The 18643-nt window shown below is 44.3% G+C and overlaps 1 protein-coding gene across 3 annotated transcripts in view; it reads right to left on the bottom strand.

The window, feature by feature from the left end:
* Positions 1-16937, bottom strand: part of LOC148540844 (DBIRD complex subunit ZNF326-like) — a 35695-nt gene extending 18758 nt beyond the window's left edge. Inside the window, exons 1-5 of one of the 3 annotated variants that reach the window (XM_088482320.1) lie at positions 16429-16509; positions 14893-14991; positions 13208-13283; positions 8293-8698; positions 6777-6933 (exon numbers count right to left, since the gene is read on the bottom strand). In XM_088482320.1, the coding sequence (XP_088338446.1) occupies positions 6777-6933; positions 8293-8698; positions 13208-13281 (637 nt within the window). In that variant the 5' untranslated portion in view covers positions 13282-13283; positions 14893-14991; positions 16429-16509. Of the gene's footprint in view, positions 1-6776; positions 6934-8292; positions 8699-13207; positions 13284-14892; positions 14992-16428 lie in introns of those variants that run through there. The other 2 variants (XM_088482308.1, XM_088482329.1) reach the window with 2 other exon arrangements.
* Positions 16938-18643: the final 1706 nt, after the last annotated feature.

The raw sequence follows: 18643 nt of genomic DNA, 5'->3' as shown, positions 1-18643 counted from the left end.
AGGGAAGAGATATGCCAATTGAAGTTCCTTTTCATCGACGAGGCGTCTATGAAGGCCGCATCGGGGTCCTTTGTTCTGACTCCATAAATTGGAAGTTTGTTGTTACGTCTTGAGACCATGAGATCCACTTCTGGAAGATCCCATTTGTCTGCCAGAAGCTGAAAGACTTCTGGATGTAAAGACCATTTTCCTGCGTGACGGCTGAGTAAATCCGCTTCCCAATTAAGAATCCCCGGGATGAACACTGCGGAGATGGCTGGGAGATTGCGTTCGGCCCATGTGAGAATGTGGGACACTTCTGTCATTGCTGACTGACTTAGAGTGCCCCCTAGTTGATTGAGGTAGGCCACAGCCGTTGCGTTGTCACACTGTACTTGTACTGGTTTGTTTTTCAGAATATTCTTAACCAGAGTGAGAGCTCTGTGGATGGCTCGAAGTTCCAGGATGTTGATTGGCAACACTGCCTCGACTGGGGACCACCGGCCCTGGAAGGAGTGCTGGCCGGTTACTGTGCCCTACCCTCGGAGGCTTGTGTCTGTGGTGAGGAGAGCCCAGTCCAGGATTCAAAAAGGGACGACCCTGGTTCAAATGGGAAGTCTGTAGCCACCAGGTTAGGGACAGGCAAACCTCTGGGGGGGAGGCTCATTGTCTGGTATTTGAGCAGATGGGGTAGCCCGTTCCACTTGGAGAGATCAGGTGTTGTAGGGGTCTGGAGTGAAACTAGGTGAACTCCACCATGTCAAAGGAGGACACCATTGATCCCAATGCCTGCATTGCAGAGTGAATCGACACTCTGCGATTGTGAAGCAGTCTGCGTAGTCTGTGCCGCAGTGTTGAAATCTTGTCCGACGTTAGGAAAATTCTCTGAACTCGAGAGTCCAGGAGGACTCCCAAATGTACCATCCTTTGAGAGGGTGTCAGGGAAGACTTTTTCCAGTTGATCAGCCAACCGTACATATGTAGAAAGGCAATGGTTATCGCGGATGGTGGTGAAGAGTCTCTGGGGAGCTGGTCAACAGCAAAAGATCATCCAAGTATGGAAGCAGTCTGATCCCCTGACAGCGAAGGGATGCCGCCATAACTGCCGGGATCTTGGTAAAGACCTGAGGGGCCGTTGAGAGACCAAACGACAGAGTCTGAAATTGGTAATGTTGCTGCAGTGTAGCAAACTGGAGACATTGTTGATGAGAAGGCGCTATAGGTACATGTAGGTAAGCATCCAGAATGTCTAGGGATACCATAAAATCTCCAGGCTCCATAGCTAGGATAATAGAATGGAGCGTTTCCATACAAAACCTGGGCACCCTGATAAACTTGTTCAGAGATTTGAGGTTGAGGATAGGCCGATGAGAACCATTGGGCTTCTGAACTAAGAAAAGGGTAGAATAATAGCCCTTGCCCAGTTGTGAGGAGGGGACCCAAATTATTATTCCTGAATTTAGTAAGGACAATGGCTTTTTGGAGCAGCAGGGCCTTGGTTGAGTCCGATGGAGGTCCTGTGCAAAAGAACTGTTGGGGGGGGGGGTGTTGCCTCAGGAAAGAGAGGGCGTATGTGTGGGAGACCAAACCTGGGCGAATTTAAGAAGTTGGCCTTCCACCCAGTCAGATTGCAGGCTTGTCCTTAGACTTGACAGGTGGACGTCTAGTAGCCCAGGCTTGTTTGGCCCTAGGCTTGGAGGCCTTGGCTGATGTCTGCTGTCGTGGAAAGGACTGACCCTTGGCTTTGCCTTGAGGGCAAAAGGATGACTTCCTGAGTTTTGTATTATATGCAGAGGGCAGGAACAGGGTCTTGGAAGCTGCCAAAGTAGTCACAATTTGTTCTAATTCTGGACCAAATACGATGTTTCCCGAATAAGGCAGAGACTGCAGAGCCCGTTTTGAGTCTGAATCTGCTTTCTAGGAACGGAGCGTGAACAATATGGTGGGCCACTAGCGAAGTGGCGGATATCCTGGGGGCCAGTAGAGCCGTATCCATAGCTGTTTCACCTAAGTAGGAGTCTGCATCCCTAATGTGAGATACGTAGGATAGTTGTTCCCTTGAAGCATCAGGGGGAAATGGCTCTTCTAAAGGCCTTTGCCCAACTCTCAAGCCATAGCCCTAGCAAGACGAGTATTAGCTCCTGTAAGAGAGCAAATTAGTTTATGATAAGCTTCTAAATGTCTATCTGTAGTCTCCTTCAAGGAGGTTGCAGTATGAATGGGTAATGTTGCATTTTTAACCAGACGTGTTACATGAGAATCCACTGCTGGAGGAACTTCCCATTTAGTGCAATCAGTAGCTGGAAGAGGGTAAAAGGAACTGAACAGTTTTGGAATTTGAAACCCTTTACCAGGCATATTCCATGCTTCACTCATGTAATCAGTTTCTAGTAAAACTACCTTTTGTAGTTTAAAAAGTGCATTACTCTATTTGTAAAATAGATTTTACAGCTCTCACAAGAGCAGGTCTATTTAGTTTAGAAGGTGACTCCTCTTCTCCTGAGACGGAGTTAAGAGTGAGAGAGGTCTGAGGGCCTGATTCAGAGCCGGACACTCTGACCAGAGCGCTCGCTCTGAATCAGGGCCCTCCTACCTAAAAATGGAGCACCCACAGCATATGCGAGCGGCCAAAGAGATGGTCGCGATGGTCAAGACCATCGCGACCATCGGGCTTGCGACGAGACCCTGCGGTAGGGTCTCGGTGACCGCAAGCCCTGAAGTGATTTTGGCTCTATCAGAGATAAAATCACTCCCACTGACATCACCGGACCCAGACGGTAGGCGTTCCCATGGGAACGCCTCCGTCTGGCAGCCACGCCCCCGGGCCTCCGTCTGGCAGCCACGTCCCCGGCACGCCCACCAAAGGGGGCGTGCTGTCAGTCACCATCGACAGCACGCCCCCTTTGGTGCGAGACCCGGAGCGACAACTTGGCTGTCGCTGTCCGGGTCTCGCGCATGCGCACGACGGAGCTCCCTCCGTCGTGCGCATGCGCATTGGGGTAACATCGACCCGCTTGCGAGCGTCCACTGAAGCTTCTGCCTCCCCACATGATATATCAGAATCAGATAACGACTGGGAAGATAACAGGGCACATTTAGTAGGTAAAGCCTTTTCCTTTTGCAGCATTTGCAAAAGAGGTATTAGCCAAACTCTGTACGGAGGTAGACAGTACATCTACCCACGGGGAAAGCTAAGGATTTGCAGGGAGTACCTGCTGTGGCTATCCCCACCCTGGGGACTGCTATGTGGTCCGCAAGTTTTGCCAGCATCTGTGAAAAGGCAGCCCAGGGAAGGTTATGAGGGAGAGACACCGATGCTGAGGGGCCTGGGGCTGTGCAACAATTAGTACAAAGACTACCCTGAATGAGGTCCCCTGGGGCTAAGCCCGCTGAGCAGGATTTACAGGACACCAGAGTAGGGGCAGCAGCCTCAGGCTGCTTGTTATTCTTTCCTCTACCAGACATAGCCACAAGAATAATAGAATACACAGTATAATACAGTGCAGTGAACACCCTGCAGTATGTGTAATACGGCACAATGTAGTGTGCAACTGTGCTATATATGTGGCACAATGCAACCACACTATGTAGTATGTGATAGCCCTCACAATTATATAGAAGATGGGAGTTACAATAAACCCCCTATACCTTAGTATGTCAGGGTATAGTAGAAAACAAGGACAGGTATAAACTGACAGTATAGAAAATAGAGATTAGCGCTAGCACAAATCACATAAAAACATTACATGTCTGCAATGGGCACTAAAATCAACTACACAGACTGCAGTGGCTGGTAGGATATAGCACTGTCTAACCTGGCCCGTGGGAGAGGTATACAGGGAGACTGGACACAGCGTTTCCTGGATAAATCGGCTTGCATAAAATGGCTGCTATGCTTCTCTGAGGGGGTAGAAAGTGAGGGAGGAGAAGCTCAGGGAACACCAAGACCGCAGTGGAAAGGCGTCCTGAGCTGGGAGGGGCTGCAGGGAGAGAGCCTTATCCCCTGGCTGACGTTAACCACCGGCTCCCCTTGCCTTGATAACACTGCACAACAATGAAAATGTTTCCGATGTGAAAAAAGTTACTTCTAATTGATTTCAGCATGCAAAGAATGAATATGACATTTACAACTCTCAGTTAGCTCTGAGTTCCGATATATAGTCCATTTATGACGATGTAGGGGTATTCCTAGTGAAGTGGGCAGAATGGAGAGAATCTTACCAGGAACCTGCGTTTCGCACAGAGGGGGCAGGGCCTAATGACCAATTCAGTTATTTGTCCCCTCCCCTATTCAAATATATGCGATTCACGGGATTACCCACACAAGGTAACTGTGGTGCACTGAGTGACAAGCATAGTGAGCAATTCCACCAAGACAATGGAACAAAGATATCAGGGTAGGTGATCACTACTGTTGGACAGTGACAAGAGATGCCCCAGAAGAGGAGTACAAGCGACAAGCAAAGAGAAAGCACCCCCATGAATAGGCCACTATATTAGATAGTACTTTCATATGCCGTATGTTTGTTTAATTTTGTGTTCTTATTTGTGATTGATAGAAAATAAATAACAGTTGTTTTAATTCAATCAAGAAAAATATCAGATTACCAGGGTTGTTCAAAAAGTAATGCCGAAATGTTCATAACTCTGAAATAATATGCAACATTTATTTGAAACTTTGTCAGTTTGTAGTTTAATACGTCTGCTAGCTATATATGTAGTTTTGTTTAGGTAGTCCAAGAAATACCATGGAATCCAAAATGAAACAAAGAGCAGTCATTGAATTTCTGGAAAATGAAGGCTGCAGTACTACAGAAATCCACAGAAGACTGAAAAAAGTGTATGGTGAGCGTACAATGGACTATAGCAATGTCAGAAGGTGGATGAAGAGTTTTCAATCGGGAGAATCGTCCGTGTGTGACAAACCTCGTTGTGGCAGACCATCAACTGCAGTGACAGCAGGGAACTGACACAAAGTCGATGCCATGATTCAGAAAGACCACTGTGTGACCATCAGAGATATCAGTGATGAACTTGAATGTAGCCATGGCACTGTAGAAACACTAATCAATGATTTGGGATATGTAAAGTGTGTGCTAAATGGGTTCTAAAGCAATTAATCAGGGATCATAAAGCCCAGAGGGTGGAAGTTTGCAATGACCTATTGACCAACTTTGAAGCCAACCCTGAGACGTTTTTGGAAAATGTCATTACAGGAGATGAGACCTGGGTATTCCTTTATGACCCAGAAACAAAGGCCCAATCAAAGCAATGGAAACACCCAAGTTCACCTAGGCCAAAAGTTTAAATCACAGCGATCCGTAAACAAAGTCATGGTCAGATTCTTCTGGGATTGCCGAGGTGTTATTCTCATCGATTACTTGGAACAAAACCAATCAATCAACAGTGATCGATATATTATTACACTTAAGAAGCTGAAAAAAGCCATCCGCAAAAAAAGGTCAACAATTCGACTGTCAAATGTCATCTTACACCACGACAATGCCAGACCTCACACTTCGATGGCAACATCTGCGGCCACTACCAAAATGGGGTGGGCAATAATGCCACATCCACCATACAGTCCTGACTTGGCCCCTTCTGACTTTCATCTGTTTGGCACTCTCAAAAACTGTTACAGTTGTCAACATTTTGAAGACATAGAAGTTGTTAAAAATGCCATACGTTCCTGGGTCAAACACCAACCACTGGAATTTTTCCAAACTGGATTCACAGCTTGGGTTGAGAGGTGGAGAAAATGTTTGAGGGCAGGTGGTGAATATTTTGAGTAGAGTCATTCTGTTACTAAGACTTCAAAGTATTTTACTCCAAATTTTCAAATCTGATCTATAATAAAATGTGATTTGTGAGCATTTAGGCATTACTTTTTGAACAACCCTCGTATTTTAAAATAGCTTTTCACTATGACTATATATTACTAATGTACATACAGTATAGTGCAAGTAGTGTAGCTCCAAAAATAGAGCTAGTAAAAACATTCTGAAATCATTTTAGTTTTTCTTGACCTCAAATTAGTAATGTATGACTATTTTTAGAAAGGAAACAAATGAAAAGTATTAATTTGTTGTACAGTGTAATATGCCTCTACGCCAGTATATTTGTGCCCCGGTGGTCTAGTGGAGTCGTGGGCGAACCAGTGTCCACATCAGCGCCTCCGGTCTGTCTCCTGAATCTGGAGGGAAGACTGCACCAAGACACAGGTACCGCGAACGGGGTTCCACCTTACCTGTCTCCTGGATTCCGGGCTGCGGTCTGGGGTTCGGGAGCCTGCTAGCTAGTCCCCCTCGGAGCCCCTCTGGGAGTAACCAGCACAGGCTTAGTATCACGGCGCCTTGGAGGGGTGATGGGGCGGCAGCACAGACGTCCGGAGGACAGTCTGGTGCTGCTCGCCCGTTATGGTAAAAGGAAAAAAAGTTATTTAAATCATAAAATTAAAAGCTTGGGCTGCTTAATGCAGCCCCCTGTTATAATGGTGGTCCAGCTCCTGCCGGACACCAACGAAACTGAAGTGCCCTCAGGCTGTGGGCGGGGTATAGGGGGGAAGGACCGGAGCATCCTGGGATTGAAAAGCTTTGTTGTTGGTGTCCGGTCCTCCAGGTCCCACCTACACCCCAATGTCTCCCTGTGGAGCCCTATGGACCCTGAAGAAGAAAAATAAAAAAAATTTAAAATCCGTGTGGAGCACACTGAAACAGATTCTGGGGAGAACACTGTACTCACAAGTTTATTTTTACAGTATAAAACATGAACAAGTTTAAGTTAAAACTGGCACTTACCGGGAGCTGGGGTATTTTTCACATTCTGATTTCCTCTAGGTTTTGTGAGCTTGAAAGGTTGTGCCATCTTTCTCTTTATTCCTCTTGCAATTCCACCAGGCATAGGCTGGTGCTTAAAGTCAGCCACCCCAGGTCTGCGCATACCACGACCAATTTGCTGAAAATAGGGTGAAATAATGTTTTACAGGAGATACCCAGTTTTTTTGAATCACCCTGTTAAAGTACCAGAGTGGCAATGGAAATGTGGATAACCACTCTAGTCAATAAAAAGGGTTATAGAAAAGAAAAACTATATAAGGAATAAAAACCCAGAGGGAGGGAGGGGTAAAAATATAAAAACAAAAGCCTACAAACATGCCCCAAAAAAATAAGTGAAAAAAATAAAACCATATATTACAAGTTTTGCAAACGCTTAAAGGTGCAATGCATTTTTACAAAGTAAATAGTTAACCCAAGTCAATAACAAGGGATCATAATGTAGGGCTAGCTTGGAAATACTGCCATGGAACAAAAGCACTTGTTATACTTTGTAGGTCATAGCGGAATGTTTACCTCAATCTAACAAATACAATCCTAAACTAAATGTCAAGAAAATGTTACCACAGCTAAAGTAAAACTCATATAGCCAAATATTTCTTTCAGAGAGCAGTAGACTCACAACCATCAGTTACCCCAAAAGAACTGTGTATACAAGTGGGACTTTGCCAACTAACACTTCCAACAGAAGCTATTAGTTTTAGGTGTTAATTATTCTTTTGTATTTGAAGCCCTAGAGTGCTGTACTGTTCCACTTTCTAATGAAAAGGTGCATCACAGATTTGTGCCATTATAGTCCAGATTTTAAGAATATCCATGCTTCAGCATAGGTGAATAAGTCAATTTAATTTAACCATCTGGACTCAAGCATGGATATCCTTAAAACCTGGACTGTAATGGTAGAGTTTGGGAAACTCTTGCTATAGCCTATAATATTGATTATTGTATGAACTTGGGAAGACACAAGCTTCAGTTTAATACATGTGTAACTATTCCTACATCTGGATTTAAAGATAAAACACCATAACTAGTTATAGTCTGAAAGAAAAAGGTAGCACTCAAGGAAGTTATGAAGTTTCTGAAAGCCAGCCTACTGTACAACAAATTTCTGATTACAAGTCATAATACATTGCACCTTTAACCTACTCAGAACTTCAAAAAGGTCTTCATGTAACCTTTTGAAAATAATTTTTTAGTTAGTTATGCTCTAATAAGGAAGACTTTTTTTCCTTGTAAATGTATAGAACATAATATTATATAGAACTTTAATTTTTTCTTTCGCATGGAAAGAATTTACCAAACTGACAAAACTCCCAGTTTAACCTTTAAAGCATTAAGTCAACATTCATACTGGGAGAACACATCAGCCTCTAAGCATATTTGCAATAAAATTATATGGACATTATGCCAATTTAAAGTTCTGGTCTGGAAATAATTCAAAGTGACTATCAAAAAGAATCTGAGAAGATTCTGTACTTACTCCTCCTCTGCCACGGCCTCTGCCTGCTGCTGGTCCTCCAAAAGCATCATTGCTTCTGCCACCAAATACACCGTCAGAGTAAGCAGGCATTCCTCTTCCCCGAGAGCCTACTGCAGCAGGCTTCATATAGGGTGAAGAAAAACCGCCGTAGGAAGAGTAAGTGTCTCTTCCTCTGTCCTCCATAAACCCAGTCCTCACTTTTGCTCGTGTGAAAGACGGATTCCAGCTAGACCCGCCCTGGTTTCTACTTTCAACAGAGGCAACGCTACTCCGGTATGGGTTCTCATATCGATCATCATAACTATCTCCGTAGCCTTGATCGGATTCATTATAACCATAGCCAGATCTGTACAGATCTCGCCCACCCACAGAAGACCTGGAGTCAAAAGACTCATAAGGTCCAAACCTGGAAAAATTGACGTGAGGAGAAAAATAGATGTAAGCTTACCAGAGTTAAACAAAGCAGAATACAAAGCATCAGTTGACATTTATTAACTTTACATTAAAATATCAAACATTAAGCTAATATCTTTAGACAGGTCAATTAAGATAACCTCCCAAAATCTGGAAAGTTTGTCATTAGGAATGAACTGAAGACTGATTAGATGCATCAGAATATTGATACACAAAGTACAGAGATATTTTAACAGATTGCAGAGTTTGTATAAAGGCATAAGACATCTTAACAAGTTTTGCCTAGAAATACAGTACCCTCAGGCAGTTAAATTGCTAAGGTAAATATTACAGCAAGTCCAGATTTGGGGAGTCCTTATTTAGAAAAAGGTTAAATAGTTGAAACCTCAATGTACAAAAAATATACAATGTGTCACATTAATATAATTCTTACTGTAAGTTACATTAAGTTAGGCCTCAAAAGCTCCAAATTCCTTATCTAGAAGAAAATGAAGACAATTTGTAGGTGTATGAACTTATATAAAATTACATGTACCTAAAAGCAAGAATTTGATGCAATAGATACATTGTAAAGCAGGTGCACCAAACACAAAAAGGGAATTCAATTAGCATCAACGGGATGTAGCTTCCAGGGTATAAGTGCCCAGAGCTATTCAGATGAATGCATCGCATACAGCACATAACCTGGGAGATGCACCTGATGTCCGATGCTTAGTCGCAGTAAACTGCTTCTACCGGGTTAAGTGCCGGGTGTGATGCAGTTACCGCACGAGACAAGATTGCCAATAGCCCAGAGGCACTAGTTAACGCAGATTTCTGCTCACACCATCGGGAGAGGATGAGCAAAACTCTGCAGTCGCGGGTCTCTCACAGGAGTGATTGAAAAGCTTCAGGTACTTAACCTGATAGCTACATCCCCACTATGCTAACTGAATTAACCCCAACACATAACTAAATGCAAAAACAACATTGTTTAAAACTCCAGCTAACACACACACTGCTTAATATATGCAAAGTAAGATGAACCTTTTACAAAGATAAATCAGTTTTCAGTTCTGAGTTTTTGTTCAGTTAAAGTTGCTGCAGGGATTAAGTATAGTATATAATAACAGAGTTATGGATCTCACGTCTGCAAAAATAACTACTGCAACAAGTATTACTCATGTTATTCTAACAGGCTGGTCAGTATTTCACAGTGAAGAAAGAGTAGTTCTGTTACCTGGTCTATAAGACACAAACCTAACAAGACATGTATGTGTAGAATGGGAATTCCACAACACTGCATTACAAGTACCATACAGACTCCAGTAACTTGGATATTTAGAAAATGTGTACACCTTGGCGATGTCAGAGATAAGATGCAGAACAGATTTGGTTTGGCTGCTTGTTCAGACCACTCAGAGAAAGTGAGCAGTAAACACCATAGTACATTATATTTGATAATAGCAATTTATGCAGTCAGGTTTATGCTGTTATTCTAAGCCGAAGCAGCAGCATCTATACAGCGAGCCTGCCACAAATTGAAACTGCTGCTAGGCAGCATAATGTTCAAACTACAGACTTGTAACCGCTCTTATGCTGGGGACACATTAGCCAATATGTACCCAGCGGGTACCGGCATCGTTAATTGCATACACACTTGCAGATGCCAGGGGCTGCTGACTATATCACACATCGGACCAGCATGCAGGTCTGACGGGCGATGTCGCTGACAACACGTGGGAGCGCTCATTGTCAGGTACACACTGTCCAATGCGGATGATAGGTCGTCCTATCGTCTAGAGTATACCCGGCTTAAAACAAATAAATAAAACTGTAGCATGGAAGTACTCGTATGCGAATAGATTTGTGTGGTAGTATTTTTAAACGTAAAGCTCCAAAGAGGCAGGGACTGACATAAACCAAACATTCACTGTAAAGTGCTGTACCATATCAAGTTTAACAAATAGTAATTATGCTAAACAGGCACATTACTGGATTTTTTTTTATCATTACCTATTGATTACAAGAGCAAGTAATATCAATGAGGTATTTATGCTACAGTTTACTGTAGACACTTACCGTATATACTCGAGTATAAGCCGAGTTTTTCAGCACATTTTTTGTGCTGAAAAAGCACCCCCTCGGCTTATACTCGAGTCATGCCCGCATGGTACGCTGCTGAGTAGCGTACCATGCGGGCCGCGGTGCAGACTGTGTCACTGTGACACAGCCTGCACCGCGTGTGTAGCGCTGACCGGACGGAGTTTGGTCAGCACTACACACTGCTAAACACACAGCCGCTGGAGCCGGCAGCTATGTGTTTGGTGTAATCAGCAGCCGCTGAGAGTCTGTCAGACTCTCAGCGGCTACTTCTGCTCCCACTGCGGGAGCCATCTTCCGGCTCCCGCAGTGGGTAATGGGAGAGACGTCGTCATGACGACGTCTCTCCCATTATGCAAAGCGGCGGAGGAGCCTGTAGCAGCGTCGGGACCAGGAGCGGGGTTACAGGTAAGTGTTTTTTTTTTTTTACATTTCTTTCTACTGGGGGGGGTACTACCAGGGGGGATATCGCTACAGGGGGCACTACCAGAGGGGGGGGATTAATAATGGGGGCACTACCAGGGGGGGGATGTTGCTACTGGGGGCACTACCAGGGAGGGGGGGAATACTGGGGGCACTACCAGGGGGGATGTTGCTACTGGGGGCACTACCAGGGGTGGTTAATACTGGGGGCACTACCAGGGGGGGATATTGCTACTGGGGGCACTACCAGGGGGGGGGGGATTAATACTGGGGGCACTACCAGGGGGATGTTGCTACTGGGGGCACTACCAGGGGGGGATATTGCTACTGGGGGCACTACCAGGGGGGGGGATTAATATTGGGGGCACTACCAGGGGGGGATGTTGCTACTGGGGGCACTACCAGGGGGGGATATTGCTACTGGGGGCATTACCAGGGGGGGATATTGCTACTGGGGGCACTACCAGGGGGGGATATTGCTACTGGGGGCACTACCAGGGGGGGATATTGCTACTGGGGGCACTACCAGGGGGGGGGGGAATACTGGGGGCACTACCAGGGGGGATGTTGCTACTGGGGGCACTACCAGGGGTGGTTAATACTGGGGGCACTACCAGGGGGGGATATTGCTACTGGGGGCACTACCAGGGGGGGATATTGCTACTGGGGGCACTACCAGGGGGGGATATTGCTACTGGGGGCACTACCAGGGGGGGATATTGCTACTGGGGGCACTACCAGGGGGGGATATTGCTACTGGGGGCACTACCAGGGGGGGATATTGCTACTGGGGGCACTACCAGGGGGGGATATTGCTACTGGGGGCACTACCAGGGGGGGATATTGCTACTGGGGGCACTACCAGGGGGGGATATTGCTACTGGGGGCACTACCAGGGGGGGATATTGCTACTGGGGGCACTACCAGGGGGGGATATTGCTACTGGGGGCACTACCAGGGAGGGGGGGAATACTGGGGGCACTACCAGGGGGGATGTTGCTACTGGGGGCACTACCAGGGGGGGATATTGCTACTGGGGGCACTACCAGGGGGGGGGGATTAATACTGGGGGCACTACCAGGGGGATGTTGCTACTGGGGCACTACCAGGGGGGGTTAATACTGGGGGCACTACCAGGGGGGGATATTGCTACTGGGGGCACTACCAGGGGGGGGATTAATATTGGGGGCACTACCAGGGGGGGATGTTGCTACTGGGGGCACTACCAGGGGGGGATATTGCTACTGGGGGCACTACCAGGTACCAGGGGGGGATATTGCTACTGGGGGCACTACCAGGGGGGGATATTGCTACTGGGGGCACTACCAGGGGGGGATATTGCTACTGGGGGCACTACCAGGGGGGGATATTACTAATATTACTACTGGGGGCACTACCAGGGGGGGATTACTACTGGGGACAGTACCAGAGGGGGGATTACTACCAGTAGCTGCTGCATTTCCCACCCTAGGCTTATACTCGAGTCAATAAGTTTTCCCAGTTTTTTGTGGTAAAATTAGGTACCTCGGCTTATATTCGGGTCGACTTATACTCGAGTATATACGGTAAATATCTTACCAACCTCAATATAGCTGCAAACCCTGAAGCTGAGCTTTTAAAAGTTCAGGACAATGTACTCTCATTAATAAAGTATGCATAATGTAAATTAGAAATAAGAGAACAGCATTTTTATGCCAGATTATGATACATGCCCAGTTTTTGGAATCTGTAATATACTCTAAAAGCAATAATATGCCAATGAAAAATAAAATTTCAACAATATGCCAAGTGAAAAGAAAGTGCATTGTGTGTCTAGGGGAAGGGGTAACTGAAAGAAAAGCTCTTTTAGATAAAGAAAAACTAAACTGAAACATGATTTGTATGGCTGTTACCACTTTCATCATTTTTCTTATAAATTCTTATAGCTACACATCTAGGGGAATATGGTTCTGTTAATGAGAAGGCATTCCTAGGGCTACAAATTTAAAACATTTACCCGTCACCGGCGTTTTCCATTGAATAGCTGTTCATACTTCTCCCATAAGAACTATGCCCATAATCACGTTCCATACCTGAAAACGTGAGAATTCACAAGCCTTTATTACTCAGTAAGAAGTCTTAAACATAGGCCTCTGATATTCAATCAATTCCTTAATAGCAAAGCGAACGTGCTAGCCAAGAGTATTCATAAGGTAAACTTGAGCTAAGGCAAGAAGGAAAAATTATTAAGCCAGAAAACAAAGGCAACATTTATAATTTAAAAATAAATTTCCCCTGGAGGGCGGCATGAGAACATGCATATGGCAGCAAGGGGGAGGCATATGTGGATTATAGGGATAAAATGCAAATTGATCATTATGGGGGGTATTCAATTAGATTGCGAAAAGTTGGAATCGGCTATAATTTTTCGCAGATGACGTCATTTTTGTCTATTTCAATTATCCCCGTATTCAATTTCAAAGACTTTTCACAGGTTCGAACAGTCTTTGAAAAAAAAAAAACGGGGATAACTTTTTACCATGTTTTACATGGTTAAAAAAAGTGTATAATTGGGGTTTAGGGGTGCAGGCTTAAATAAAAAAGACTGTAACCCTGGGAATAGCCCCTAAAAACTAAATGTGTCAAAAAAAGTTTTAAAAAGAAATAGGGACAACCCCAAAAAAATTATTTTAATTTTGGGGTAAAAAGAAAAATGGGGAACAGTGTTTAAAAATAGCGCAATAGGTTCAGGGGTATTCTGTAGGTATTTTCTATAATAGGCTATAAGTTTAGGGACTTAAAAATATGCTAGTACCCATTTTCATGTACTCCAAATTTGATGGAACCACTTTTTAAAACGAAAAAAAGTGCTCTTCTGCATCACTTCTTCAATGTCGGGAAAAAAAACACCTGCCGCGGCTATTTAAAAATGCAGAACACATTCTGCAGGGCTAAACGGGGATACCCACAGTGATCCCCCATGTCTGGACATCATTAGGGGGGTCCTAGGATGAATTCCCGAAAAATTCCCCTATTTTTCCCAATACTTACCTTTCCGCAGGCTCCTGTTTTCGCCGGCTCCAAATTGAATATGGGGATAAAGCGGGCACGCGCCCGATACTTTGTTCCCATAAAAGCTCCGATGTGTAGCGAAAAGTCCAGCATTGACTTTTCGCTCCCTAATTGAATACGGGCCTAAGTCTCAGAAAACAGGAGACCCCTTTTACTTAAGCCTTGTGGTTTCAACCACTTAGATGACATGCAGCCATCTTGACTTTCATTGACATGGTCGGTCTCCCTGCTATTTAAGAGGAGATCCATTCTGCCCATTCTTCAGTGGGGTCCAATGGGTGGGGGTAATGATACTGGGAGATCAAATGCCACTGGAATATATTGCCACTGATGGGGTGGTGGGGGAAAATTACAATGGGGATCGATGGTCAATGGAGGGTGGTAGACACCCCTATGGGTATTTTAACTAACTTTGTTTAAAAGTATTCAGTACATTTAAAAATAAATACAAATTGGTCACTTTAAAAAAAAAAAAATAATCATTTAAGTGGATATCAAAGGTTCCAAGTGCCTCCCAAATATAGTTAACATAAAAAGGAATTGGTTTGTGAGTAGACAGGTGGAAACCTAAAGAAACAAGATATTATATATTAAAAAAAAAATAATAATAATAATACCTTCCCCTATTACCTGCACTCAAGGACCAGACTTTTCTACTTTGACCACCGTCCGTCCTTAAGGTGATTTATTTGTATTAGGCTTTATTGCTGATCCAATTTGAAAATTAAACTAGATAAAAGAAATAATAGAAAACATATCTAGTTAAAGATTGAAAATAATATGTTTTAGACATGCATTATGGGCCTATGTATCAAGCCATTTTTTAACACAAAATTATGCAGAAACTGCAGTTTCTGCATAATTTTATGTAGTGAAATTATGTTCACAGAAATCCCCGACAAAGTGTTAATTAGCGCTGCAGATCACAGTCATTATGATCAATGGGGACTACGATCTGACCCCTATGTACTAAACTCCAGAAAGCTAATATTTTCGGAATTTAGTCCCGGTAGTTTACACCATCTTCAGATGGTGAAACTACTGTAAGCCAATGGGGGCTCCAGGGGCAGGAGAGAAATCCTTCGATATTTCCCAGGCAGCCCCCGGCCAGTCCCGCAAGCTGTCGCTGTGAGCTTGCACAACGTCAGCTTCCCCCGGGGAAAGCTTTCACTTCTGTGACAAACATAAGTCGCAGAAACAGTGGTTACTGCAACCGTTGCCCCTGCGAGTTCCCATTGATACATAGCAGGGATATTTTCATTAATAATATCCCCTGCGAGTTGGATACATAATTGCGCCATTACCGCGATTATTAGCACATAAACCCCTATGTTCTCAGATAGGGCAAGCGTAAAGGTGCCCATACATCTGATCGAGGATCTCTCGATCCTGCGATCAGATGGGAGATGCGGATCCGCCGGTCGGAAATGCCGACCGGGGACCATCGATGTCGCAGGATCACCGAAATTTCCCATGTTAAATTTAACAGGTTTGACAATCACGATCATTATTTGATCATAATTGTCATATCTGTGAAATCCAACATGTTGGATTTCTGCGATCCTGCGATGGCAGGTTGCAGCATCGCAGGATCGCGGCAATCCATCGCTGATGGATGGGGGGGCCTTTACTTGTAGGGGGAAGGGAAGGCAAGACAGACCATGGCAATATTCACTAGTCCGGGGCAGATGTTCTAAGCTTTGGAAAGTGATAAATTGGAGAGTGATAAACTACCAACCAATCAGTTCCTGACATTTTTCTAAAAACACCTGTAACATGACAGTTGAGTGGCTGGTAGTTTCTCTCTCTCCAATGTATCACTTTCCAGAACTTAACATCTTCCTCACACTCTTTATATACACATGCAAACCATGCAGTAGCATGAAGTCTCCCAATGGCCAGCATACAGGGCGGCCTGCAAGCACTGAGGAGACGGCACGCGCCAGACGGGGCGGATATGGGTTATTAAGTTGGGGACAAGGACTTCCTAGCAGAAAGCTACCAAACAAGGAGGCTAATAACTAAATAGATTTAAAAATAATCGGCGGCTGACTGAGAAGTCACCGACCGCTGCGCAAGGACAAAAAAAAAGCGATAAACCGAGCCGCCATGTTAGATAAGCTGCCTCGCCTGCAACCACACGAACAGCCGGGGGCCGACTCTCACCTGAATCAGACGCTGAGCAGGGTGATAGGGTTTCCTGAAAGGGTCGGCGTAGACCGGGCTCGTCCTGCCGCCTGTGCTGTGAGAAGGAAGCACGATGCAAATGGAGCGGAGCAGCCGATGAGTTTGGCCTAGGCTGAAGAAATGGCGACTGCTGAGGTGACGTCACGGCACCTAATCCAAATGTTCCTATACAGTTATTACAGCAGCTATTGTAGATTGAATTACCTTGCATCCACGGGCTGCTTAGAGAGTGCATTTACTGTTGTCCTGGGAAAGGATTGCAGTTTCACATGAAGCATTAAATACACAGCTATATTAGCATTTATAGTTTTTTATATAGTGTGTGTAGAGATGCAAAGTTCTTTCTTTGCATTATTGTGTTGCTGGGTCGGTTTGTGGGTTCCCCCCCACACCCCACACAGTCTGGTATAATTGCTGCCTTGAGCCAGAAAAGGTGAGGCTCAAGTACTTTATGCTATTTGGAGACAATGCATATAAGTAACTGAATGATGTGAAATATGGTGATGTCTGTGCTATATTGTAGTCCACAGTTGTAGAAACAGAAAGGCGTGTTACCAGCAATGATATGCAAATTACCTATTGGTGTGAAACTCAGGAGGAAGTGGAGATATTTGAAACTCCCTCATTTTCTTTCAATCGTGTCTGTTATTGAAACTCTTGTACATAATAAACATAAACACAAAAAGAAACCACCCTCACCAAAATCTAACCTAAGAAAGAATAGAAATAAAGTGCTGACTATGCACAAGAATTGTATTACACAGATATGTTGGTGAACAGAGAACAATGCGCAAAATATCTTTGTATCAAACAATGAGGGATAACAATATTCAGCCTATATAAAGGAATAAGTAAAACACAATGTAATTTTACTGTAAGATTCCAGAATGTTTATTTATAAGAAATACAAGATGCTCTGAAGCTGGCCACACACTAGACCAGTGTTGGCTAACCTTGACACTCCAGCTGTTATGGAACTACATAACCCAGCATGCACTGCTACAGTTTTGCTATTAGGGCATGCTAAAACTGTGGCAGGGCATGCTGGGATATATAGTTCACAACAGCTGGAGTGTCAAGGTTAGCCAACACTGCACTAGACCAACTTACATCCAACTAGTTGATTGGTTGGAATGAAAATCTGGTAAGGTATGAAAGCAAATGAAAATCAGCAATTTGCTCCCAAATGCCGGAAAATGGGCAAAAACTGTTGTTTGAACAAATAGTTTAGATCAAACTTTAACAAACTTGTCTGATGACCATTTTCATCTGTTTTCTGGCATTTAGGAGCAAATTGCTGATCATCAGTTACTCCCATACGTTACCAGATTTTCATTCCAAGCAGTCAACTAGTTGGATGGTTGGATGAAAGTTGGTCTAGTCATGTGGCCAGCTTAAGTCTTTAGCTGCATACACAGATTTTGTTACCAACGATTTTATGAACGATTTTCTGTAAGATTTTTTAAAGTGTAATGAATGATTTTTTTGAACTACAAACGATTTTTGCATATTCCCTTAATGAAAATCATTGAGTTGACAAGTCTGACTGAACTACAAACGTGAATGCGCATGAACGACAATCGTTCATCGTTTGACTCAGAAAGTGAATGATTTTTTCAAACGATTATCGTTAAACGAAGGTAATGCTGTTGGTAATGGGTTCGGTATGAAATACAGGCAGTCGGTATGCCTTCTGTCAAAATGCTGATGCACGGCAGCCCACTCCCTTGGCTGAGAAGCAACCCCACACATGAATGGTCTCAGGATGCTTTACAGTTGGCATGACACAGGACTGATGGTAGCGCTATTCTCTGGACAAGTGTTTTTTTTGGTAGGTTGTTATCAATTACAATTCCTAACGCAAATCACACACCGGCATCAAGTTCATTTACTTTAGGTAGATATCATATACCTTATAACATTTATACATTTCATTGGAAGCTTTGAATTAACCCTTAATTCTATAATTGTTAACCTGTACACACTGATAACCAGTGCTTAAAGTGGTCCGGCTGCCACTGTGGGGAAGCACCCGAGTTCCCGCTAGTAACAAAATCTCAGCGGGTGCCCGGCAAATGGAGCCTCCCTGCGGTGCCGGGCTGAGGTGGGCCGGAGGAGGTGGAACTGGTTCCGTCTCCAAATAGAAGTGACAGAACACAGTTCCGCCCCATTCCGGCCCACTTTAACCCCTGCT

This window comes from Taudactylus pleione, unplaced genomic scaffold (assembly GCF_031769625.1).
Source record: "Taudactylus pleione unplaced genomic scaffold, aTauple2 ptg000017l, whole genome shotgun sequence".
Lineage (NCBI taxonomy): Eukaryota > Metazoa > Chordata > Amphibia > Anura > Myobatrachidae > Taudactylus > Taudactylus pleione.
The sequence above is the reverse complement of the archived record's forward strand: the minus strand, read 5'-3'. Positions and strand labels throughout refer to the sequence as shown.